At 34.3% G+C, this 26180-nt stretch overlaps 1 protein-coding gene across 8 annotated transcripts in view; it reads left to right on the top strand.

Annotated features, from left to right (window-relative positions):
• Nucleotides 1-26180, top strand: part of NRXN1 (neurexin 1) — a 624294-nt gene that overhangs the window by 443096 nt on the left and 155018 nt on the right. For all 8 annotated transcript variants that reach the window (XM_090281275.1, XM_090281274.1, XM_090281273.1 and 5 more), the window contains one exon: nt 6702-6873. In XM_090281275.1, the coding sequence (XP_090137401.1) occupies nt 6702-6873 (172 nt within the window). The remainder of the gene's footprint in view (nt 1-6701; nt 6874-26180) is intronic.

The following is a 26180-nucleotide window of genomic DNA, read 5'->3' as shown; positions in this document are numbered from 1 at the left end:
TGATGATTGCTCAACCTTGTAAATATACTAAAACCACTGAAGCATACACTTTAAAAGAGAAAATTTTATGATATGTGAATTATACCTCATTTTAAAAAAGCAATTTATGGGAAAGAATTTTGGACAATTACAAATGCAGAGGTAGTCTGACAAGTGTTATGACGGACACAAGGAAGAACAAGCCAGTCTTTTATAAATACCATTGAGGAATTAAGACAGGTGCATGCAAACTACACCCAAGCAATGTATAAGGGTGGACTGTCAAGGCTTACAAAGATTTACTAGACACTCTGAGGACCAGGAGATGAGTGTAAACCTCCAGGAGGCTACTCTTACTGTCAGGATATTATTTCATGAAGTGGAAGGAGCTGTAGTGTTCTGTTGAATGGAGATTTATTGGAAAAGGTATACTATCTTAAGGAAGATCTTATTGGAAAATAAAAATACAATTTTCTTAGAATGTATTAGTACTAAATGTAATCTTTCTGGGATGGTATCACCCTAGATCTCACCCACTCTGGTTCCTTGTGTAGTGCTCGGAACTGTTACTAACAAAAAAGAAAGATGAACTTTGCAGTAACCTTCCTCTTGACTCAGTCCTCTGAGCATACCTTCATGTCAGGATCTTTTCCTGCAGCACAAACACAGCTGAAGTCATCTCTTTTTAGAAGTCCCTCCAACTTAGTTAGGTTTCAGTACTGATTGATATTCCTTAGCTATATGGTTTAGAGTGCATTAGGTACCTTCTCTGAGAAGGTAGAGAAAATAGCACATACATTTCAGATCTGCTAGGAGTTTTAGGTAGATACATTGTGTGTAGCTCAATGCCTGGCACCCAGTAAGAACTCTGGTAGATAGGGACTGGAAAGAGTTATGGGAGACAGAGGGAACCGATCTTCTATGTCCCTGGGCATCTATGAGACCTGTCTGCTGACTGTTACAGCCATCCAAATGATGGCTGGCTCATGCCTCACAACTGGAGGCTCACTGAGACCAGCCAGAACCCACCCCACAATGCACCTGTGCTTCTTCTTGTCACTCTATTGTTTCTTTTGTGGTGTAAATATTTGCTTACATGATTTATCTTCCCAAAGGACAGAGAACAAACTCTACATGTTTGCATTGCCCACACACTTAAGCATAATGCAGAATGTGTATTATATATTCAATTTTTATTTATTAGCTGAATTAATTTTTAAGTTACTATATAATGGGGAAGTGGGAGACAGGGTAGCCATAACTTTTAGTTTTTGAAATGGTGTGATTTTTTTTTTTTTTCTTTGAGCAGAGGTGCATTTCCAGTTCAGTGCCAGGTTAAAATAACTAGACCCAAACCACTTCCTACATTATGGACCATCTAGAGGGGTAAAATCAATCTCTTCCAGCCAGTAGGACCTCTAAGCCACTCATTTGGAAATGGATTTGGGTTGAATTAGCAATTATCTCAATTGGCTCATTTGCTTAGGAAAAAAAAAAAAAAGATCAGGTAGGTTTCTGTCATACTCTGCAGTGTTACTCCAGCAACAGTAATGGCAGGCCCCAGATTCCCCCTCGAGCCTTAAAACCTCTGCTTCCTGGGAGGATTAGTCTCTGGGAGAGCAAAACATAACATTTAATCTGACTCTGATTTCAGTTGATGATGCAGAATTGGGGCATGGGAGTTGTTTTGTATTCTAAAATGAACACAAGCATGAAGTGCATTTGAAGACATTGCCAAGTTCTGTCCAAACTGGGCCGCTGGAGTATAGGACTATATCATGTTGTATATTCTGCTTCTATAACATACACACACGTTGCTGGAATTATGCCCAAGATATTGAAAATACCATTCAGTTTTAATCCTGGTTAAATTTCAAATGAATGTGTGATTGCAACTGAAATTAAACTGCCTTAAACTATGGGGTCAGTTGCTAGAACTTTCAAGTTCCTTCCCAATGTCGCCTCTCATAATATTTCCTTTTACTTGGTTTAATAACATAATCATTACTCAGAAGTGAGCTTTTGTGAAAAAAATTAATAATTACCTTTGTCTCTTCATTTAATGAATCCATGGAAATACTTAATTAAATTATAAATGCCTCGTTACTGATTTTCTCATAACAGATTGTTAAAATTATAGTGTGAGCCAGTTATCAATTTCAAGGAAAATATAATACTGAAAGATCAGTGCATGTCCAGTGAAATTACTGCTGGTTTTGCTAATACAATATTCATGAGAATTTGCTGGAGACAGTCACATTTAATCCCAGAGAATAAGAATTTGAAATTAATTCTTTTAAATTGTAATTGTCCATTGGTAAGAAAGTTTAGCAAGTTTTATTGTTTATATAATTGAAATGATTTTCTATTCTGTCAACATGGGAGGGAGGTGTTTTGAGAATATTTACAATTTCTAAGTGAAATCATAAATTTAGGTCCTAAATATAACTGATTTTAACATTTTGTGGTTTATATTAATTTTTTACATATTTGTTTTCAGGGAGAAATTGACTCTGTGACTATTATTCATGATTAAGTTGTTTGTCAAGGATTTGATACAACTGGGGTGGGGTAATAATGTCTGAATTAGGGAAGAGCCTGTTGTTTGAGCCTGCTTTGGTGGTATCCAGTTCTGTTTTAGGTGACTCTGGAGTTTGAATCTATAAGATATCAAAGATATTGGAAGTTCAACAACAAAATCAACATATCCAGGGAAAAATGAACATCATTTTAGAGTAAGAAGATTTCCAAGCATTAACTCCCCTCATTGTTTCTTAATAGTCTGTTTTACTGTGTTGCAAGAAAGACATCCTGTGAAATCTGGGGATTTCTGTACACTATAAAAATAAGTATTTTACATTTCACAGTGCAGAAAAATTTACGGATAAGGTAAAGGAACTCTTTTAGTTTTGTGCATTTTGTGCCTTTAGCATTATAATGCCTCCATTCACAGAACTTGAATCTTCTTAAGGATTAGAACTCTGATAGAAATTGACTATTAAAGCCTCCCTATCAGAAAAGATAGGAAACTTTAAGAATTTCTTTCTGTCAATCTGGGGTAAGAAACATGCCTGTAATAGAAAAGATCCTAAAACAATGGGCAACTCTGTTGTTTTTCAACTCTATGTTGAAAGATCTGATTCCTAGGATATAACAGTACTTTAAACATATTCTGTGGAATATTTCTTCCTGACCCAAGAAAGTCCAGGGGAAGTTTCAAGACTACCTTGGTCACTATGAAACAGTAAAAATGTCATCTGTTTACTTTTAGATATGAGAAGGTCTTTTTAAATTGTTGACACTATTACAGATGTTAAATCCATTACCACTGCTTGGGCTGATTTGTAGCTGCCACTTGCACTGGGTCAGGGGACAGGGTTGTTTCTCTTCTTGCTTCCATGACATTACATTCATTTCTCTTTTCTCCCCCTGTATCCTCCAGGGATGAATCAGAAAGGCAAAAGGCAGATATGATTTTACATGGCTATTCTAATAGCAGCCTTCTGGCTGGGCTTAGCCTATGCTTTAAACTAACTCTGAGGAGCACCCTTGAGGGGGTATTTTAGTGGGTTCTTTAGTGCTCTTAACCACATCATTGAGATTTCTTTGCCTGTAATTTCCTTTAGGTGGATTAATGCTTCTCCTTCCAGGTTCTTTTTGTTGAGTTGTCTCCCTTCTCACCCCAGTATGCTCTCTGGAACAATTCTGTGCTGGCTTTCTTACCCATGCTTCCCTGGCAGTGCTCACCTGTCCCTTGTGCTAACAAACTCACCCCCAAGTAGCCATTGGTGCAGTAATACCTCTGCTCCACCGTCAGATCCTCATCCAGTCACCGTCTTTCCCCTTGGAGATTTCTCAGTCAAGAGTCAAATCCCAGTTTACTGACTACCTCAATCACTGCCATCAAATTCCAGGAGATGAGAATCAAACTTTATGATGTTTCACTGAAGTTTTTTTTTTCCTGCACTTGAGATAAGGGAAAAGTAACCTTCCACCTTAGATGTATATGCAAATCATATTACATCCCAAATCTGAACCCCTGACCTCTTCTAATTATAAATTTCTTGGCCTTTCTTTTCTCTTTAATGGGCTGGAAATGGGTCCCAAATGCAGTTTTCAGTGCTTTCCTTTTGAAATCTGGCTTAGGCAAACTTGTACCTTGTTTTGTAAAATGAAAGTAGCAATCTGTTTTTGTTGTTTAAGATTTTTATTTATTTATTTTTAGAGAGAAGGGAAGGGAGGGAGAAAGAGAGGTAGAGAAATATCAATGTGTGGTTGCCTCACGTGCACCCCCAAGTGAGGACATGGCCCACAACCTAGTCATGTGCCCTGACTGGGAATTTAACTGGTGACCCTTTGGTTCACAGTTGGGAACTCAATCCATTTAGCCACACCAACCAGGGAGCTAGCTATTTTTTGACTTATCATCTCAAGATTGCAGCTGAAACTGAGAGAGAAGATAGTTTATTTTAGCATCCTATTATATCCAAGTATTAGGGGCTTACTGTCCTGTATAAAATTATTTTATGCATGCATTGAATGATGCATATGTGTATAATTTGCATGGCACAATGCAAAGTCCTGTGGTGTTCCTACTCTAGCAGGAAAGATATAACAGGTAGCACAGAGCATCTAGAGTTACCAAATCTGCTAACTGCAATAAGGATGAGCCAATATTCCCAAAAATTCAGCTAAGGTAATGATTAGGAGCATAAATCTTAGAGCCTGACTGCCTAGATTAGAATCACAGCTTTTCTCTCTCTAACTGTGTGGCTTTAGCCAAGTTAGTTAACCACCCTGTGCTTCAGTCTCCTTATCTGTCAATGGGGGATAAAATAATACCTTTCTTGTGGGACTATTATGATAAATACCAGAGTTAGTATTAGAGTTAGTACTTAGAACACTGTAAAGGTGTTTGTTAAGATGTCAACAGACCTCTTAAATGAAGTTCTTAATTTTCCTAGGAAGTTATATCATATATTCAAATATATATACAACATTAAATAATTTACTGAAAATGAGCAAGGACAAATTCTACCAGAAGGAGGAGATAATGAATGCTTACACAAATAATCTGTGCAAAAATAAAAAAGTCTTCACAGAACCTTGGAAAATTTTTAAGTTGTTTTGGAATCCCACTGTTTTTTATCACCTGAATCATTCTACAAAAACTAAAATGCCTTACAGATGGCATCTATAGTGTAGTGAGGATCATGAGAAATATAGTAGAAAATAAAAATAGGGACAACAGTATACCAGAAGTCTACACAGGTGGTAAAATTGCCCCATTTACTTTCATTCTGCGTTTCCTATAGTAAATCACATAAGTTTAAAAGGAAATATGAAAAGAAGAAAATATTATTTAAAGCCCTATTGTCTGTCAATCCTAAACCAAATCAAAAAAATTTTTAATTAAAAATTATACTAACTTATTATAAGGAAAAGATCTTTTACAGGAAATACGAACCAGGAAAAAGAAAAACAGAAAATTTTAGGACATGTACATGAAGGGGACAATGAGAACTGTCTTAAAGAACATCTTCAAATATTTCTATTCAATGAACACAGTTTTAGACAAGACTTACTTATAACTTTCACTGTAAGCGGATGCCATACTCTCGCCGCTTCGCCCAGTGATGAGAATCTGGCAAGATGTCTAAAGGATGTGTGGTCCAGATGGTCAGGTTCTCGATATTCTGAATATAAATTCCTATAGAAATGGATGGAGTACATATCCTTTAAAATCCTCTTCCCCGTGTACTGTCAACTGAGGTTTGATGAAAGGTGAACTGCAGACAGTTTGAGGTTACGTATGTGGAAAAGGGAAAATCCACATGCTTTAAAAATCAGCTGAGCTCCTGATAAAAGTTGACAGTCCTATTAGAGAATGCTTCTCAGAAGCAAAGGACACAAACACATGTTTTTCTTTGCCTCTTTGTATTATGCAAGTCTAAAGTTAACAACACATTTTGTGCTTAGAGTGATTTGTAATACTGCTTTGCATCATTCCGAGAAGGGCTTAATTTTAGATAGCCATATCTTAGATAAAACTAACAATGAGGGAACTAAATTCTAATGCTAGTACCCATCCATTAAGTTATGTGACCTTGAACAAGTCAGTGCACCTTCCTGTGTCATAGTTTCATCATCTATAAAATAAAGTAATTGAACAAATTTCAGGCTCTTAGCACTGGATGATTTGTGTGTGTGTGAATAATGACTAAGCAACTGCACTCATTAAATGCCTGTCTGTGTGCCCATACCCTTTAGAATGATTTTCTATGTTGTGAAAATTTGTCACTTGTCTCTAAATAGATTTCATTGCTCTGATTTCACCAGTTATTAAAAGGGAGAATGTCAAGCCTCATTTTTCTTGTGAAATGTAAAGTGTGGATTAAAGGAGCTGTGTTATAGGACATGAAAGGATGTCCTTTTTACACAGGCAGCTGTGCACCTTGTCTGTGGCAACCTCTGGGAAGAAGGCAGCTCAATTCCCTTGAAAGTCTGTCTTTTGGAATATCAATTATCCATGAAAGAGATGTCTCAGATTTACCCATATGTCCAGAACCTTTCTTCTTCTCCATGAGTTTTTCAGAAGTCAAATCGAAGGAAAGCCCTGTTGTCTGAAGCCTGTTCTTGATCAATATCCTGTATGTAATACTTACTAAATGTTGACTAATCTGTACAACTTTACATAACTTTCTTTCCCTCCTCCCTTCCAGCACCAAGGAAAAATTGGAGTTAAATTTAATGTTGGGACAGATGACATCGCCATCGAAGAGTCCAATGCAATCATTAACGATGGGAAATACCATGTAGTCCGTTTCACGAGGAGTGGTGGCAATGCCACGTTACAGGTGGACAGCTGGCCAGTGATCGAGCGCTACCCTGCAGGTAAGCCAGTGAATGTGTATCTGGGCAAGATTTTATGAAAAACAAAGTGGAAAAAAAAGCACTGTTTTTGCATTGGTTTCACCAAATTGTGAGTTTTTAAAGAAACCATCAAGTACTTATTGAACTTTAGAGTCATGTCATTGTACTGCTGTCCTAAATTGTTCTTGATACAGTGTACCGATGGCATTTTGTAGAGGAACCGGAAGGCACACGTCATCATTTGCAAATTTAGGACATCAGTGAAACCAGAAAAATGCACACATAAAAGGCATAATATGCCAAAGCTCTTTTTACTGGATCCTTGCATTTGAACAAAGGAAAGGCTTTGTCAAAAGTGACAGAGTTAAAATTTAAAGCTATGAGAGGGAGTATTAAAACACTTGTCCCTGAAAGAAAATAGAACCACCTGATTTCTTTGATGATGATGTAGCTGAAACTCATGAAAGATGCAGAGAGCCATGGGACACACAGAGAAATAGTAAAGGGACTATTTATAATACTGTAAATCAGCAGTTAGAAGAATATGTAAATAAATGAAGTTTGTTTTCACTGTCAAAAAACCACAGGGTTTCACAAGGATTCTGACACTAGTGTTACTCATTTCAAGTCTATAAACTGAATGTGAAGTTATCACAAAAAATAAAAATAAAAATGATGAGTTTTTTAAGCACTGTGTTATTGAAACAAAGGCATTACATGAGAAATTTGGACCAGTGTGACTTGCAGTTGTATATATTCTCAATTAAAATAACGTTATTTTAAAGTATGAATTAAAAAGATAAAGGTATTTTACTGCAATTATTATCCTCACTACACTTTGGTACAAAAGAGATTTCTTAAAACATCAGTCTTATTTCTCTCTGGTCCCCTTGAGACACAACTGTTTTTTTGTACAGTAAAAAGAAATTTAGCACAGTATAAAGAATAGTCTAAAAGAAATTTTCAGTTTGCACAATAACAATTAACAAAATATATCTATAAACTCCTATATGACAAGGATTTTTTTCTTGGAAGAAATAATTTGAGGAAATAACTAACTTACTAAGTAAAGATCAATTTTCCTTAGTACTGACTCACAATTATAGAATCAAATGTCTGTGATGCCCTTTTGGACCTTTGCTGATTTATAAAATTTTATTTCTCCAAGCCTCATTTCAAACCTAATTTATAAACTTAGTGCTCTTCAAATATTTGCTGAATTAGATGTAATAAAAACTGCTCTATGACAAAATTTAGAAGCAAGAGCATTAATCATAACTGCCTGTTACAGTATTGGCAAATAGTAGGCACTCAATAAATATTTGCTGAATTGATATTACAGGGAGTTATCTCGATTTTACACTATAATTATGAGACTGTATATTTTCTGTTTCCATCTATAATAAGATGAATGAATGAAAATCTGGAAGGAAAGTACCTTAAATCTTCACGCAGTGTTACATAGCACCTGATAATCCCTTATTACATTTACTGAAATCCTGGTAGAAATTATTTTTTATAATAACTATAGCCTCAGTGGAATTACAGAAAAGTAAATTGGTGAATTGCCTAAAATAAAGATGAATCAATACCTCTTTACTGAGAGGAAGTCATGGCATTGGACGCCATAAGCTATATAAAGTAGGATAAGGTCTATCTGTGAGTAGTACATCTGAATATATAAAATGATAAATTTACTATTATTAGTGTGATGGTTGCCTCTTGAAGCCTAGCTTGTTTCACCAGTTAATGCTTTAAACTTATTTTAATTTAGTAACTTTTTCACCCTTTCCACACTTTCCAAACTGGTATCTTTAAGAATGCAGTTCTAGAGAGTCTTAATGATGACCTACTGGGGGAGAGAGGAAGTTCCACTCTCAAGTTAGTATGATATAGTCTAAATTAAGCTATGTTAAAAATATCTTTGTTGTGGCTTTATTATATTAATATTTATAATGCATCTCTAAAAGGGAGCTATGGTTTGCATTTTCCAAAGCACAGATAATCAGAACCTAGTTTTCTAATACATTAACGCATGTGAGTAAATAGTTTGTGTTTTTAACAATTTCTGTACCTCACTATTTTATTAGAGTTTATGTGATTAAATTTAACTGTACATATACAAGATGCTGTGTACTAGGTATAGTTCAAAGAAATTATGGTCCCTGTCTTTTTGTGGCATGTTAAGATCCAATTTGAATACTCATTCAAATCAGACAGTATTAATTAAGTGAACAAATATTTGTATATTTTTTCTAGACTACTATTTGTTTAACATATAATGTCTTATTTACCAATTAAATGGGTGCTAAATATAAGAAACAATATAAAATATATTTTAAAATCAGAAGCTGGCAATATCATAATAAGAAGCAAATCTGTAGGATAGATATTTTAGATGCAACCTTTTATATTTAGTCCAAGATTCCTAGTGCCCTTTTACCAAAACAGTATTTTAAATATTAACAACTCAAGAGTGAGCAAAGTTGCAGTCATTCTGGAGGATATGTGTAAGGGCAACACAGTCTGCCCTGGAGAAAATTAGAGAACCTGTGAGGAATGTGAATATATACATATAAAAAGTTAATGATCAAAATATAAAGAATCCACAGGAGTCACCATGGTTGTCATCAAGTATTTCATTAATCATCTGCTTTGTGTGTATGTCAGCAAGATGCTGAGGTAGGAAATAAGCCATGAAAATTTCAAACACCCTTCTCTTTGGAGCTTTGTTGGCAGCCACTCTGTAAAGGCTGAATACAAATTTAAAGTATGTGTCATCTAAATTAAAGTTTTTAGAACAAAGTGATTTTATGTATGAGTTCAATAGAAATGTCTGGTATATCTCTTTTATATTGGTTTGTGGGGTGACTGTTTTTATTTTAAAACTTTCTTTTATTATTATTCATTAGAAAAAAATTGGACCAATACCTTTACCACCAAATTCTATAATCAGAGAAGCGGGAACCAACAGACTATACTTGGTTCCTTTTAAAATACCTGCACTGCAAAATATAGGTAATAAAGGTTGAAATTAGTAATTAAGTATAGCACTTAACCTTCCATTATAGAGCTTTGTGGTAAGTGCTTTTATATGAAGCAATTCATCTGGAAGCAACACTATACCTTTAACGAAAAGTACCTCAAGCATTGACCAGTGGGTATTGCACTGTAATTGTCTGGAAGGCTTTCATAAAGAAACTAATTAGTAGAGGCAGATTATATGCTCTTTTGGAGTCTATGAAATATTCCTATAACTCAACAATTTATATTTTAGAATAAATACTACATTTTCTGAATAGCAGACCCAGTCTCTGTTATTTTCTGTGCATAGAGCAAAGTATAGAAATAGTATTTTGCAAACCATTTAACATTGAAAAAATTATTTCTTGATGCTTATCAGTTAAAGCTCTAGAATATAATGCATCATTAATCTCTGATTTGTCCCTAATTACAGTGATATAGCAAAATTTTCTCTCTCAACAAAAATTGCTTTTCTCTTCTCATAATAATGTTGATCCACAAAGCCTGAGACCATCTTATTTGCTCAGACTAAAGATTGTTCCACATAAATCACAGATTCCTTTGAGAATAAATCTTTAAGTTTATTTTTCTACTACAGTGTGCCAAAAAGATGTCCTTTATATTATATACTCGATACAAGGTCAAATATTTATTTTCCCTGTCAAGTTAACATATCAACCCAACAATATTTAAAGGATGCATACTATATTAAAGGAATATGCTAGACTTACCATCTGGTTAAAGAGATAAGTAAAAAAGTTTAAGATTTAAAATATACATGGGATAAAATGTTACATTATATTTGGCTACATTTTTAAATGAGACATACAATAAAAGAAAAAAATGTTGTAAGGAAGAAAAAGCCATTATGGTTTGCATAGTCTAGAAACTTGATTGGGATCTTGAAAGGGTAGATTTTTACTTGGAGGGAGGCATGCATTCATTTTATGGGAGCAGCAGAAAGAAATAGAGACAGAAAACTTTTAGAAAGCTGTCAAACAGTCCAGGTGTCAAAAATAAAGGCTTAAAATATAGAGTGTGATAAAATAAGGGGAATGAATGCAGAATACATTGTAAGATCTGGCAAATTAATAAAAGGGGAGTCATTCCCACTTTTTAGTTTCCCTCTCTTTTTCTTCTTTTAACCATCAGTTATTCAATGCTCAAATTCTGTAGGGTATCACTGGACAGCTAGGTATCAATGAAATGGAAATCTGTGGCAGGAATGAATAGAGAGGTAAGGACATGGTTTTTGCTTGCTAAAAGTTTAGTCTGGGAGACAAGAAGGATTTAGCAAACATGCCAGTGTAAATAAACTGTGTTAACTTCAAAATTAGTAGTCCAGAATTTAACTGTTTAGAGAGAGTATAAAGAAAGGAGAAAATGGTGGTCTGGATTGGTGTAGCAAAGTATATCTTAATATGTATATAAAGATTTGAAAGAAACAGAGGGATAGCCCAAGAAGAGACTCCACAGAGATGCTGTAAATATGTTTTACGTGATTATTTGATTTGTCCCAAAGATCTTAGGGGAATCATCTCTAAATCTTGACTTTGTTTTCATCTTGAAAGGCTGGTAAAATATTTCAGGGCTGAGGAAGATCATACTGATGATCACCATTTAAATTCCATATATACTTAGTTTAGAGTAATTGATTTATTTTTAGTTCAAGTCATCAATAAATTTATTGATTCAAGCCCTTCTGTTATTTAGAGCTTCCTATTTGGTACTAACTGTGTCAGTTGGTTTGATGATTTTAGTGATTTTTTTTTTTTTATTTTTAACCTAATTTTTACTCTCTATGATGTATTTGAGACAAATCTACCTCATTTATAATCATAGCATTTGAAACAGGAAAAGAACTTTAAAAATCTTCAATTTCAGCTTCTTCATTTTTCAAAAAAAAAAAAAAAAAGGAATTTTGGAGAAGCTGACTGATATTTGATCAAGGTCGTTCTGCTAGTTGGGGACTCTTGTGTTCTGTCTCTGTGCATCTTATTTTGTTCTGTCCAGGAGACAGAAACCAAGGTGAAGAGAGATCATTATATATAGTCTTCAACATAGCAAAGTATAGTTTTTATAACTAAATTTTGTGACTTAAATGATTAGTCATAGCTGCAAATTTTAGTCCATGTTACAGCCTACCACTGTAGACCCACACAGACAGAGATACACAGAAAACTATCTAAGGAATGTTAAATATAGTAACACATGGAATAAAAATAATTTTCACATTAAAAACAATGCTTATTTTGTTATTTTTAAATTTTTGAATCAGTGCCTACTTCTTAATAGGCACTGATTATATCTAAAAAAAATTTTTTTACTGGTTTGAGAGAGAGAAAAAAAGAGAAGTCAGTTTGTTGTTTGACACTAATTTATGCATTCATTGTTTGATTCTTGTATGTGCCCTGACCTGAGATCAAACCCTCAGCCTTGGTATATTGGGATGATGCTTTAACCATCTGAGCTACCTCACCAGGGTGGCACTGATTGTGTTTTGATCTCACGTTAAAAATTTTATTTGCTAACTGGTTATCAACTGGCTTTCACCTATTGCCAGTGAAAAACTAACACTATATGATCTCACCTATAAGAGCAATCTAATGAACAAAATAAACTAATGAACAAAATAGAACCAGAGGCATGGAAACATGGAACATACTGACAGTGACCAGAAGGGAAGGAGAGGGAGATGAGGGTGGAAAGAAGGGGAAGAGAGTAGTCAAAGAACATGTATTATTGACCCATGGACATGGATGACAGTGTAAGGATTGACAGTGGGAGCAGAGGTTGGCTGGGTGGAGGAGGGAGAAGGGGAAAAATTGGGACAACTAGAATAGAATAACAATAAAAAATAAAAATAAAAAACTAAATATATATGAAAAAATTTACTTCCAAATTAAGTAAACCATTATGACTCATTATTTTATTGTTTCTAGAGCACTCAACCTTTGCATTGGCACTATTTCCAATGTTAGATATTTATTCATTTATATTTATTTCTCAGTGACATCACATGAACTTATCTGATTTATGTAGCCAGAACATAAGTGATTCATTAGAGGATTCAGTTATTAAAATCCTTAAGAATTACTTGGCAGAAAAACTATGTCTAAGTAAAAGACTTTTCCCATAGTTAAACATATAGGTATGGGAAATGTTTGACTGAATCTTCTTTTCCCCCTACAAAGGTAAGTCATTGAAAATATAACTCTCTTCTAGAAACTGAGAAAACTTACAAAAATAATTGAATAATTTTGTTTAAAAACTAAATTACCAAGTTTTGGTAGATCCCAACAGAAGACATGATAAACAGCATTTGGCACATTGTAGGGTACTTAATAAATATGAATAAATTCAGTTTCCTCATTAAAATTCTATTTTAAAACATTTTCTGTTGCTGTGGTTTTGTCCAAAATATACTCATATGCGTGACTTAATATATAAATGTTTGGCTTCTCTTTGATATAGTTAAATATTTACTAATCCAATTTTCCAAAGTAAAGCTTACCTAACTGAGAAATCTGAAGCTTCAAATACTATAACTACGTTATACAGAACTAGTGGCTCTAACTGACAGTTTCGTTTTTAATTATTTTCTTTCATGGTGTTCAGTTTTCCTGGGACTTTTGGAGCGTTTCTTGATGAAACATAATGAACTTTTTATTGAGTAGTATATTAAATACATCTACCCAGATACTTAGCTTCAGAGAAACTGTATCCAAGGAGATGGAAAGAAATGATATATTCTCAGACTTATCACTCATTCTTATGTATTTTAAATGAGATGGATTTTTTATTCTTAATATCGAGGAATTCTTACCATTACTGTAAGGCAACAACACTAGGATTTTTAATTTCCTAGACAGAGTGCTGCTCTGATGGTTTTGATGGGCTTTGGTATCTCTTTAGACTACATGGGCTAGAAAATATAGATAGTATCGATATTTTCCAAAAGATTATTTTTCACAGTACAACAAAAGGAAAGGAGATTATATCAACAAGGCTGAATGATCCATTCCTTAAATCAAAGTCTTGTAGATTGAATGTAAGTTGCCCTTTTTGTTTCATTCTTATTATGTATATATGGGAATGTTTTTAATGTTCCATCCCAGGAATCCTGTTGATTAGACCTATCAGTGACTTCCATAGAGTTATCTTGTGCTGGAGGCTAAAATACCCGCTTCCCATTAGTATTCTACCCTATACTATTTGAGCCAGATTCTTATATGACCAAATAAATGATTGTATTTAAGATAATTCTAATAGCTCAATTTAACCCTAGCAGGTTATTTTTTTCTATTTTCAGAACATGCATATTCTTTAGCCTAAAAAATGAATGTATTATTAAATGGTTATTGCTGACAACAGAAATAATTTTAAAAGTTTCTTTAGATATGTGTTCAGTATCTATCATTTGGATACCATTGTAAATGATACTGAGACTTGTAAGTCAAAGTTTTTATGTCCCTATTTTTGCACTGTGTTTTGCTTCTCACTTATGTCAATCTAATTTGCAACTGAGTCAACTGAATGGATGACTTCATAACTCCATCAGAAACCTAGAACCCATTAAAGAGAGAGATCAACCTAAGGGTTCTCTGTATATTTGAAGCTAAAGTTAATTTAAAGGGCCATCGAAGGGATCAAATGTATTTGAAACACTTAACAAATAATAAATCTGTTTCTTTACAAAATTATAATTTATGAACAAGGTTTAGTTTTTTCCCATTTGAGACTGAAATTTAAAGAAAATGTGATTTTTTTACCAATATTCTTTTGCTCTTTTGTTTTACTGTGGTAATTTCTCAGGTTCTATAACTTAGAAACCAACAAATCAAATTAAATTAAGAATTATATGTTGATTCACTGACTTCAAGGTATTTTGCTATTATGTTTTCTGTCATATACAGATAGCATCCTTCTTCATGATTCCAGAAGATCCCCTCCTTTATATTTTAGTTTTCTATTATTATTTCTAAAGTACAACTTGTTTATGACTTAAATTCTTATCATAATAAAGGAATGTGATGATTCCCACTCCTGAGAAATACTAATTTTTAAACAGAGAATGGTACTATCATAATTTTAAGTAAGAACAGGCAAATATATTGACTAATTGGGTCCAGGACTTTTCTTCAAAGATATTGATAATCAGGCTAATGAATCTATCTACACTTTATGAATAATTAGTTACTCATATAAGGTTAAAAAATCAGCTGCCACTACAAATGACAAATTTAGTATTTAGTAGGTGACATGGAAAGAATTTTAAGGAATAACTAAAGATTAAAGGTCAGAAAATTACATTTTAAAGGATGTTGGGCTTTCAGGAAACTTCCCATGGCTTTTACAAGTGTGTAGTTGATTTTGATGGGCTTATAGTTTTATAACAATACTTTAATAGTTTCATTATTATCCAAGAGTATATACAACACCGGCAACTCCTGCGGCGCACCTGAACCCAAGCTGTATCGACTCCGTCTTTCCCTTGGACCCTTCAGCTGCGAAGAGAGGGGGGGTCTGCTGCATGGGCAACAGCAGACCCTCCATATCACCCTGCCCAGGCTCTGTAGCTTCAGCTTCACTGGAGAGGACACTCCAGCGTCATCGCAAGATGGTGATTCAACACGGGAGGAGATAGATACCGTGTCACTCCCGAGTCGGACTGCACAGCCATTCTCGGCGGTGCAGATGGACTCTTAAGAAGCTACACCATCGTCTCTCGAGACGGACGGCTGCCGACGATTGGCAGATATATCTTATATCATGTAATTTATAATTACTTGAGTTCGATGGAAGATAAGTCATGTTCTCAACTTGAGGATGAGACTTTCTTTTAATACTTTCTCTAATACTTTGATCCTTTATTTTCTCAAGAGATTTTTATTATATTGCCCAGGAAAATTTATATGTATCTTATGGCAATATAGATAACAAATAGTATTTTTGTATATGATCAAGCAATTTAAAAAATTCTGCTATGGAAGGAAAACCCTTATGGCTTTTAATGTTGGCATTTGAAAGTATGGACAAGGCTCATACTTCTTGTACTATTTTCTTTTGTCCATTATCTACCTACTTTCCTTATCTTGTAATCTCAGGAATAAGCTGGTACTAAATGACACTTTACTTCTAGTAAATAATGACTGTGTTCAGGAGGTAGCAGAATAGCAAAAAGGTTGAAATTTTACACACTGATGCTGAAGTCCTATGTAAAGTTCAAAAATTATGTAACTATTTTGAGTTTTAGACATTAATTAGATAAAGTTTTCTTAACTTCCTTTGAATTTTTCCCTCTCTAAGTATCTGCTAGGGGACATCTTATTTTTAGAAAAATATGAATATAACTGCATGTATACTCAAACTTATGTATATAAATTTTTTAGGAGCTGTGCCTCAACATTCTTGTGGCCCATTTACTGAGAATTCAGGACCTCTGAGCTTGAGGATATTGAGGGGTTTTGTTTGTTTGTTTGTTTATTGATAGTTTAGAGAGAGAGAAAGACAGAGAGAGAGACATAAATTTATTGTTTCACTCATTTACATATTCATTGGCTGATTCTTGTATGTGCCCTGACTGGAGATCAAACCTGCAACCTTGGTGTATAAGGAAGAAGAGCCTTTAACCAACTGAGATACCCAGCTAGGGCCAATGATTTTGAGATTTTAGAGGAAAAGTATATTTAATGAACATATGAGAAGGAACCTCCTCCTATCCAAATAGGACATGCTTCCAATATAATAAGATGTCCTTTATTTACTTTCTAATCATAATAATCTTCTAACCACTAGTGTACACGTTCAGATAGAGCTTCTGATAGCTCAGGTAAAATTATTTTTCTTTAATAGAATAAGTCAAACTTGTATTTCCAGTTTAGGACAATTGTTCTTTCAAATATGATTATAAGAATGTCATTATATGTCCAATAAATAAATGCATTTTGAGTACTGATACTATATTTGATATAATTTCAGCATTTGGTGCATTGCAAATAAATACTGTTAACACAAAAATGTGTGATTTGAGGATGTTAGTTGAATAATCTATTGGTAAATCATCTGAGGACTGTGAAATCTGTTGATATAATAACAGTATCCAATATCTTCAAGACAAAAATAACTAATAATTTGACATCATTGGAAATTATTACTATTTATTATTATGAGCACAATTTAATAAGCCATTTGCATGTAGAGGGGAAACTTTAGAACTCAGGGAGGACGACAAATTCTCTTTCTCTCCCCTTACTAGATAATTTTTCACCTCCTTTTTATTACTTTCTTAATATTTATAGTTCATTCTCTTATATATATACTTAACTCATACTGACAATCCAGTTTTTCATTTACACAAAAAAGAAGCCTTTAACATCAAAAATGTTATACCTAGCCCTTGCTGATGTAGCTCAGTGGATTGTGTACCAGCCTGCAAACCAAAGGATCACAGGATCAGTTCCCAGTCAGGGCACATGTCTGGGTTGCAGACGCAGTCCGCGGTTGTGAGAGTGTGAGAGGCAACCACACATTGATGTTTATCTCCTTCTCTTTCTCCCTCCCTTCCCCTCTCTCTAAAAATAAATAAATAAAATCATTAAAAAAGAAAAAATATTATACCTAATTGTTTGTGCGACATCAATGTAATCTGACAGCCAGGAACAGTGGACTGGAATGTGCATGTGTGAACCATGATGACTTCACTGTACTAGTCGGTGGAGACAATAGACACCATTGAGTGAGCATGTGTACTGTGTGGCCTTTGCATTCAAAATGACTGAGGAGAGCAATAAATCTGCGTCAAATTTTGTGGTAAGTTTGAGCATTCCTCCATGGAAACTATTAAGATGATTCAGAAGGCTTTTGGGAATGACGCAATGAGTACAGCACAAATAAAAGTGTGACACAAATACTTCAAAAATGGTTGAGATTCTGTTGAAAGTGATCCATGTTCTGGAAGGCCTGCAACAAGCAGAACACCTGAGAATGTTGAATGTGTTTGGGCTGCAATCAGCAAAGATCAGCAACTGACAGTGTGAGAATTAAAAGCTGATTTGTGGATTTGAAACCCTACTGTGTCTGAGATTTTGACAAAAGATCTTAGAATGAAATTTGTTGTGGCAAAATTCATTCCATGGCTTCTGGTACCAGAACAGAAGGAACATCGTGCTTCAGTTGCTAATGACTTGATTCAAATTACTACCAGTGAACCAGATTTCCTCAAGAAGGTTGTAACTGGACATGAATTGTGTTTCTATGGCTATGATCCAGAAACAAAGGCCCAATTGTCCCAATGGAAGTGTCCCGGCTCTCCATGCCCAAAGAAGGTGCAGAAAAGTCACAGCAAGATCAAGAACATGTTATCTGTGTTTTTTTTTTTTATTAGGATGGTGTTATCCATCACAAGTATGTCCCTCCAGGCCAAACAATTAATAGGGAGGACTGCCTCAGTGTTCTTCATCAGTTTAGAGATGTGATATGATGAAAACAGCCTTAGCTATGGGCAACTGGTGATTGGCAGCTTCATCATGACGATGCACCCACTTCTGCATCATGTCTCATGCAGAATTTTTTGGTGAAACATCAAATCACCCAGGTGACTCAGCCACCCAACAGCCCAGATCTGGCTCCATGTGACTGCTGGTTTTTCCTAGAACTAAGATCATCTTTGAAAGGGAAAAGAGTTCAGACCATCAATAAGATTCAGGAAAATATGATGGAGCAGCTGATGGCGATTCCAACAAATGATTAGAGCATTTTGAACAGTGGAAGAGATGCTGGGAGAACTGAGTGAGGTCCCAAGTTGTCTTCTTTGAAGGGGACTGAGGTGTCCTATGTGCAATGTGTCTTGTATCTTGTACTTTCTTCAATAAATGTCTATTTTTCATAGTACATGGCTGGATACTTTTTGAACAAAACCTATATATTCAAGTTTCTATATTGTGAGCTATCTTAAATATGAAAGAAAATAAATTTTGAGAATTATCCAAAGTTCATAATTGAAAGCAAATTATCTAGAGCAAGTGTTGACAAACTTTTACTATGAAAGGCCAAGTAATAAATATTTTCAGCTTTGTGGCCCACATGCTCTCTGTCACAAGTACTCAACTCTGCCATTATAATTACAAAGCAGCAATAGATAATAAGTAAATAAATGGATGCGGCTCCCAAAATCCTTATTTACAAAAGTAAGTAGAGGGGCACATTTGGCTTATAGGTCATAGTTTATTGACCCTGATATAAAGGCATGACAGAAGGACACAGGAACTGAATTGAAAAAGCTCCTACTGACAAGAGCTAGAACAATTTGAGCAACAAAATTAATAGAGATAGCATTGGATTATAACCCAAATAGTAAAATAAACATTGATGCATACATAGTGATATCAATACATAATTGGATCATTTGTAGATGACAGACATGTGGAGGAGTAGGGACAGTTCCTTCTTACAAAAAAACTCAAATTACGAATATGGAAGGATGACAGAAGTAGACATTCAGCATTAGAACTTCAAAGTAATAGTTTTTGAAGGCCCTTGGTGTGCTAAAATTAGTGGGTAGAAGTTTGAGTAGAGACTAGTAACTTATGTAATCTAAAAGTATCTCCACCGAGGTGAAAACTTAAACTTTCTGCAGAGAAAGTCAGCAGACCACCTTAACTAAGTGATCATGTTAAACATCACCAGTATAAGAAATAATTGACTTCATCCACCTGCCAATACGATACACTGAAAAAGCCACTTAATTTCTTTCATATTCTTGGCATTCTTCACAAAAATGCATGACCTCAATCTAATCATGAAAAATACAATGTGAAAATCTGTATTAGATCTGGAAGAGAAAGGGGATTTGAGTTAAACCTGGTAAAACATAATAAAGTCTATACTGTATTAATAGTAGAGTATAGTAACAATGTTAATTTTTGGTTTTGATGATAGTCCAATAGTTATTTATGATATTAATAATGAGGGAAGATGCATGAAAGGCATGTGAAACTCTTATTACTATCTTTTACAACTTTCTATAAGTTAATATTTTTTAATTAAAAAATTTAAATTGTCTTTATTTAAAAATATTTTTCCTCAATTCTACATGACATTATTCCAGAAAAAATATTTTAAACAATAAAACTTCTTTTTTTTTGAACCTGATAAGTTAGGTATAACTGTGAATAAATTACATATTAACATGTTCACATGGTTATTAGAAAAGTACATTTATTCTTAAGAACTATAAACCTAATTTCTGTAAAAATTCAAAGGTGTAACCTAACCTAATATTTTAGTCTTAATTGAGATAGAATCCTGTAATAAATGTGAAAAACCTTTTGACATAATGAAGGCTTTAAATAGGCCATATATTAACATTTGAATTATGATGAATATTTTCTGTCGAATTTAGCCTCCTGGGTTGAATACTTCATCTTAAACATTTTAAAGTCTGTTTTGTTTTAGCTTTATGAATTTGCCTTAAAAGCAGCCGAGGTTCCCACAACCCCAAACCTGGAAATTTGAGACTAAAGTTTTTCATGTTAAGTATTATTGAAGTAATTCTTCACTTTTGGTATATTATTTATACTGGTAGCCTGAATATTTAAAATGTCTATTGAGAATATGAAAGAGAATATATATAACTTATGTCTGGCTAGATATTACCATATGCATTTTCAATTAGCTATTTCAGCTGGATTTATGAGATACAAAACTGGACAAAATAGAGGAACAGTTAACTTCATTTTCCTAGATAGTGTCAACTAATTGGTAACAGTTTTTCAGGGTCATCTTGGTGGAGGTTTTTAAATGTCTACATAGTCATCAGTTCTCTTGTTTAGTATTTATATTATTCAGTTTGGCAGAGAAGTTGGATGAGAGTTTCTGGTTAGAGAAGAAACAAACAGGGTGAAGCTTTTTGAAGTGAAAAGATTTGCTTTGCTGAAAAGAAAAGCAGGATGGTCACAATCACAGTAGGAAACAGACCTGGAGACAATTAGATGAGGCTTGTGCTTTATGGAAGTGGAGTTCAAATAGAAGGTTAAATCTATTGGAACTGATTCAGCAAAGAAACTGGTGTGCGAAGTTTGGGTGAAAAAGTAACAGAATTCACTTGAAATCTTAAACATTCCTTGAGCTCATTTACTTTCCTAGTTCATAGGATCTGGTATCAGCAACAGAGTGTTGCACAGGCACTCTGTGCTGGACACTACATGCTGGGAACTGTGGTAGTTATTTTATGTACATTTTCTCATTAACACTCATCAAACCTTATAAGGTGGATCTACTGTCTTCTTTGGATAGATGAATAACCAACCATAGACAGATAACATTGCTTGCCAAGGTCACACATCCCAAAGCTCACTCTAGTGTTCTGAAGTATTAAGCAGTGCTGCCTACACTATTCATTCTTACTCCTCCTAAGAAAGAAATTAGATAAATTTATTCTTGGTCCCCACCAGATTACAGGATTACTGAACCTTTGTTGTGTTGAGGTCCTGATAGCAAATGGTTATTGCTTCTTCTATTTAGATCTCTAAAGGTCATTCAAGGGTCCCTTGGGATTTGCAGGTGCACATAATGATGCCATATCCCACCACTGGTTCTTCTTTTTCTTCTTTTATTTTTTTTCTCCTGGTAATTCTTTATCCAAATACAGAAATGAGCGCCGAGTCCAACTTAAACAATAGACTTGTAGTAGGAAAATATAGACCACACATCAAAAATTTCAAAAACATGCTACCACAACACAAGATTAAAGGTGGAATAGGGTGAGGTTAAGAGAAAAGATTGGGAATCAGACCCTGGATTAAAATCTTAGTTCCAATACTTTGTAATCTGTGATCTCTGGCCAACTTCTTTAACTTCTTCATATTTAAGTTTCCTGGTCTATTAAAGGGGTTCGTGATAGTATTGGGTTGGCCAAAATGTTTCTTTGCTTTTTTTCCTTATGATGATTCTAGTAATGCTTAGATGTCTTCAACTTAATTCAAAACAATTTTGTTAAATTCTATTGTGACAGCTGTCATATCAGCATACACTTTAAAACAACTTACCAAAATTGGTGAATTTTTGTGCAGTCATTTTGGTATTGAAGATAGAAGAAAATACACAACATTTTTGATGTATTATGCTTTGTTATTTAAAGAAAGGTAAAAATGCAACTGAAATGGAAGAAAAAAGATTTGTGTAGTGTATGGAGAAGGTGCTGTGACTGATCAAATATGTCAAAAGTGGTTTGTGAAGAGTCTTGATACTGCTGACATTTTGGTCAAATAACTATTTGCTGTGGGACTGTCTTAAGCAGCAGAAGATGCTTAACAGCACCCCTGGCCTCTACCCACTAGAAGCCAATAGCAGGAGATAGCCGACCTACTCAAAATATCCAAATCAATAAAGTTATTGGTGAAAATGAAAAATATGTCTTTTATTTCACAGAAAAAACTAAATAAACTTTTTGATGAACCCAATACTTCATAGGGGTTTTTGAAATTTCAACGAGTTCTTAGTTTCAAAATACTGAGTAATTGGTTAAAACCTGGTATGTAGTAAGTACTCAATAAAAGTTAGCTCCACTCTCCTTAATCGAAGTAGTTTGGGTTTGCTGTCCTGCAATTGCAATAGGTACCAACCTCCCCATATCAGCATGTAATGTGTATTTCCTTCTGGGGCCAGATTCACCCTTTCTTGCCTTTTGGATTTGAGTTCATACACATGGAGTTAAACCTTTCCAGAAACTTCAGGCATGTAATTTCCTCACCACTTTCTGCCCTCCAACCTCATCCTGAGCAAGAACACTACAGAGACATGGCTAGGTAGGATAGGATTCAAGTCAAATGGGTGACACAGAAAATATGTTATGTATAAATGAAGAGGAGTGGTGTTTGCTGATCAGGAAAGACTCAGGAAGGACTGGAGTGTGGGGAACTGGAAAATCCTTTGAATTTAGTAAGTGAGCATTAGGGAGACCATGGTAGCTGGTGGACAGGCCACTGCAAGTAGTTAGGCAGTTTGGGCAATTAAACACATTGTACCAATATCCCATCGGAGGGGATGGGGTGAAAGCTGGAATCCAGTCTGGGCTTGGGTCAACAAGCATGTGCCTTGTCACAGGAGATGTCCTGTGAAGAAAGAGTTGTCTTTTCCGTCTCACCAAACCTTTTCTCTGGGCTTGAACCATAATGGGAGTCTCTTGTTTCAATTTCCCACATAGACATGCTATAAGTAGTAAACCATCAAAATTACCATTTAAATAGGAGCAATTCTGAAAGAGAAAAGAAGCTCTATTAATAGTTACTCCTACATATCAGACACCTACCAACACTGTTCGAGGCAATCAAAAACATTTGTCACTTTACCTACAAACTGCCAGGGAGTACTTAGACTTTATCTGGAGAAGCTAGAATTAGCCTAAATTAGTCATTCTAGTAGGCGGCTGAGTTTATTCCTGTTCACGTGTGGAAACTGAAGGTATTAATTAGAAAAAGACTGATCTCAACTTAGAAAAATAATAGTAACCAAATTTGAAATCTTTACTTTTCTTCTTATCCTTTTAAAGGTATTTTAAAATACCAATATATCCTTACTCATAAATCTTGTGCTTAATTTTCTCTTCTGCTTAATCAAGTCAAATGTATCTTAAATTGTATTTACTTTGGTTCAAATAGCTTTTTTTTTTTACTTTCTGACAAAGATACTTTTCTTAAATATTCATTTCATTCTGAGTTAGAAAAACATTGAGTAAAGATTAGCAACTAGAAATAGAAAGCATCATAGATAATTTTTTAAAAGGCTAACCCACATTTTAGACCTATCCATGTCTTTCACACATTAAGATTTACCTTTTACCTTAACCTCTAATGGAGTCCAAAGTCCTCTGCTAATTTTGTAATTCATCAATGAGCATTCTGTAAGACCCATCCACTCTGTGGTTGTCCTATGGTGTGCTAACCCTGGTCGGAAACACAGGGAAGCAAAAAACACTGTCTTTGTCCCTAAGAGTTTGAGGTGTAACTTGGGAGGAAAGATAAATTGGTTAGCAAAGTATGAATGTTGTAGGAAATACATAGCTCAAAATATAAATAAAAGACCTGGAAAAAATATGAAGTAGAGAAAAAAAGATATGTTTAGTGCTTGAAAGAAGTCAAGTCTGAGCCTACCTACATGGGACAAATGGGCATATATTTATTGGTGACAATAAACCCATTTCAGGCAGGAGAGAAAATGAACCCAAGAACAGAAATCCAAAATAGCAAAAGAATGGTCTTGCTCTTTGTGATGGGATATTTATTTATCATACTTATTTAACAATCCTAATGATTAAAGTTGAAAAAGTAGTTAAGGAAGCAGGATAAGAACTACTTTGTTCTAGAATTTGTAGGTTTCTAAGGAATATCTGTACTAAGACAGGAGAATGTTTTCTTTGGGAACTATAGAAAAGAGAAACTTGGTCTTCTTTTCCTATTTTCAGCTATAAACCATCTGGATTCCTCTTAAGTCCCCATTATTTTAATATATTTGATAGCTAAAATATTTATCTTCCCCAAACTGTTTTAATTATATCTCTTCTTGCCCCTCAATTTTTAAGTGGCTCCCTGAAGTGAACTATAGAAGGAATAGAATTGGTGCAGTTGAAGAGGGTAGTGGGGCTCAATGTTCTTCTCTCAGGGCTGCTCTGGTATTTTATATTATAGAATCTTATTTCTCTAATTTTATCTTTTTGCTGTTTCTACACATACAGAACATTTTTAATTTTGATTTTTCTTATTTACATTTTTCCCTTGCAATAGAAATCTTAGGAATACAGGCATTTATTTATCTTTTACTCTATTTGTCATTTCAATTTCATACTTTGAATTTTATACTTATAGTTTATATTGAATACACAAAAGGCCATTAATTTGAAAATTAAACATAATGATTAAATGGAATTAGAGTATTTCAATATATGGCCAAATTAAAACAATTCAAAGCTAGAAAGTCTGAGGGGAAGAGTCTAGTCAAAGGACTAGTATAAGTGACCCATGGACATGGGCCACAGGGTAGGGGTTAACTGTGGGACAGGGGGCAGGGGAGAGCAATGGGGGGGAAATTAAGACAACTGTAATAGAACAACAATAAAAAAAAAATTTAAAGAAAAAAATCTAGGATATCCGTTGTATATACCCATAATATGTGATAATGTATTTCTTCTACATTTTCTTTAAAAAGGAAATAAACAAGAGTAGTTTCATTGGATAATTCAATTCTTAACAAGTTATGTTATCTTTTCAACTCTCTTCTAATTCTGAAGTGCTCAAAACATGAATCCGTCAAGGCTGTCAAACCCATTCTGCCTTGGTTGGGAACTGGACTAAAGTCTTTTTTATTTCTATGGGTCTGTGAGTCTGTGTAATATATGAAAACAAGAATAGCCATCATATACTTAACATGGATTATCTACCAGAAACTCTTCCCAGGTGCTTTATACACATTACATTTTGTTCTTAAAAACAATTTCAGAAGGTATCCCCCTTTTACAGATATGATACAACTTGAAAAAATTCAATAACATGCCCTTGAGTGCATTACTGATATTTGAACTGGGGCTTTCTAGTTCCCATAAAATCAGACAGGACTGATAATCTCTTTTCATAAATCTTAGTAGTCTTATAGTGTAAATATTTAGAAAATTGATATTTCACAAATTTCAAACTGAAAACTCTGTCTCTTGGAGCAATTAAAAGGAGATTTTTTTTTTTAATTTTTGGTAATAAATATGTCATCTAGTGCTACATGTACTATGATTTTCACCTACAGTATTGTGACAACGTAAAGTTTTTGAAAACAACTGTCTATTCTTGATAACATGCTATGTTTTTACTCCTTAGCTCAGTCATCAGATACAATTTCTTAGTCATTAACATTTTTAAAGTGTAGCAATCTAGACTTTTTTTTTTGTTTTAAGGCTTGCCAAATCATTATTTGTGATTGTACGTGTTATTGTGATAGCCATGGGACCCTATCCATGCTTTCCCAGGTCAGAGCTCTTCTGTAGTACACCGCACTGCAAACTGAAGTTAAAAAAAAAGGGGGGGGGGTGGGAACCATATATTACATAGCCCTCTTTTAGCATTAACTCCATTAAATACTAAGTTATATATCTTTTTCTTCATATGTGTCTATTTCTTGACTGAAATATTAAACATATAGTTACCCTCATTAATGTCTAAGAGCTTATATGTGATGTTTCTAATCAGAATACCCCAGGACTTACTTTAATAAGAAAGATTAGTAGTCCTATGGCTTTTTTTGATTCCCAGCTCTCCTATCAA

Source organism: Furipterus horrens, unplaced genomic scaffold (assembly GCF_987537825.1).
Source record: "Furipterus horrens unplaced genomic scaffold, mFurHor1.1.pri manual_scaffold_6, whole genome shotgun sequence".
In the NCBI taxonomy this organism is placed as follows: Eukaryota; Metazoa; Chordata; class Mammalia; order Chiroptera; family Furipteridae; genus Furipterus; species Furipterus horrens.
Note: the sequence above shows the minus strand (reverse complement) of the source record. Positions and strands in the feature narration are given on the sequence as shown.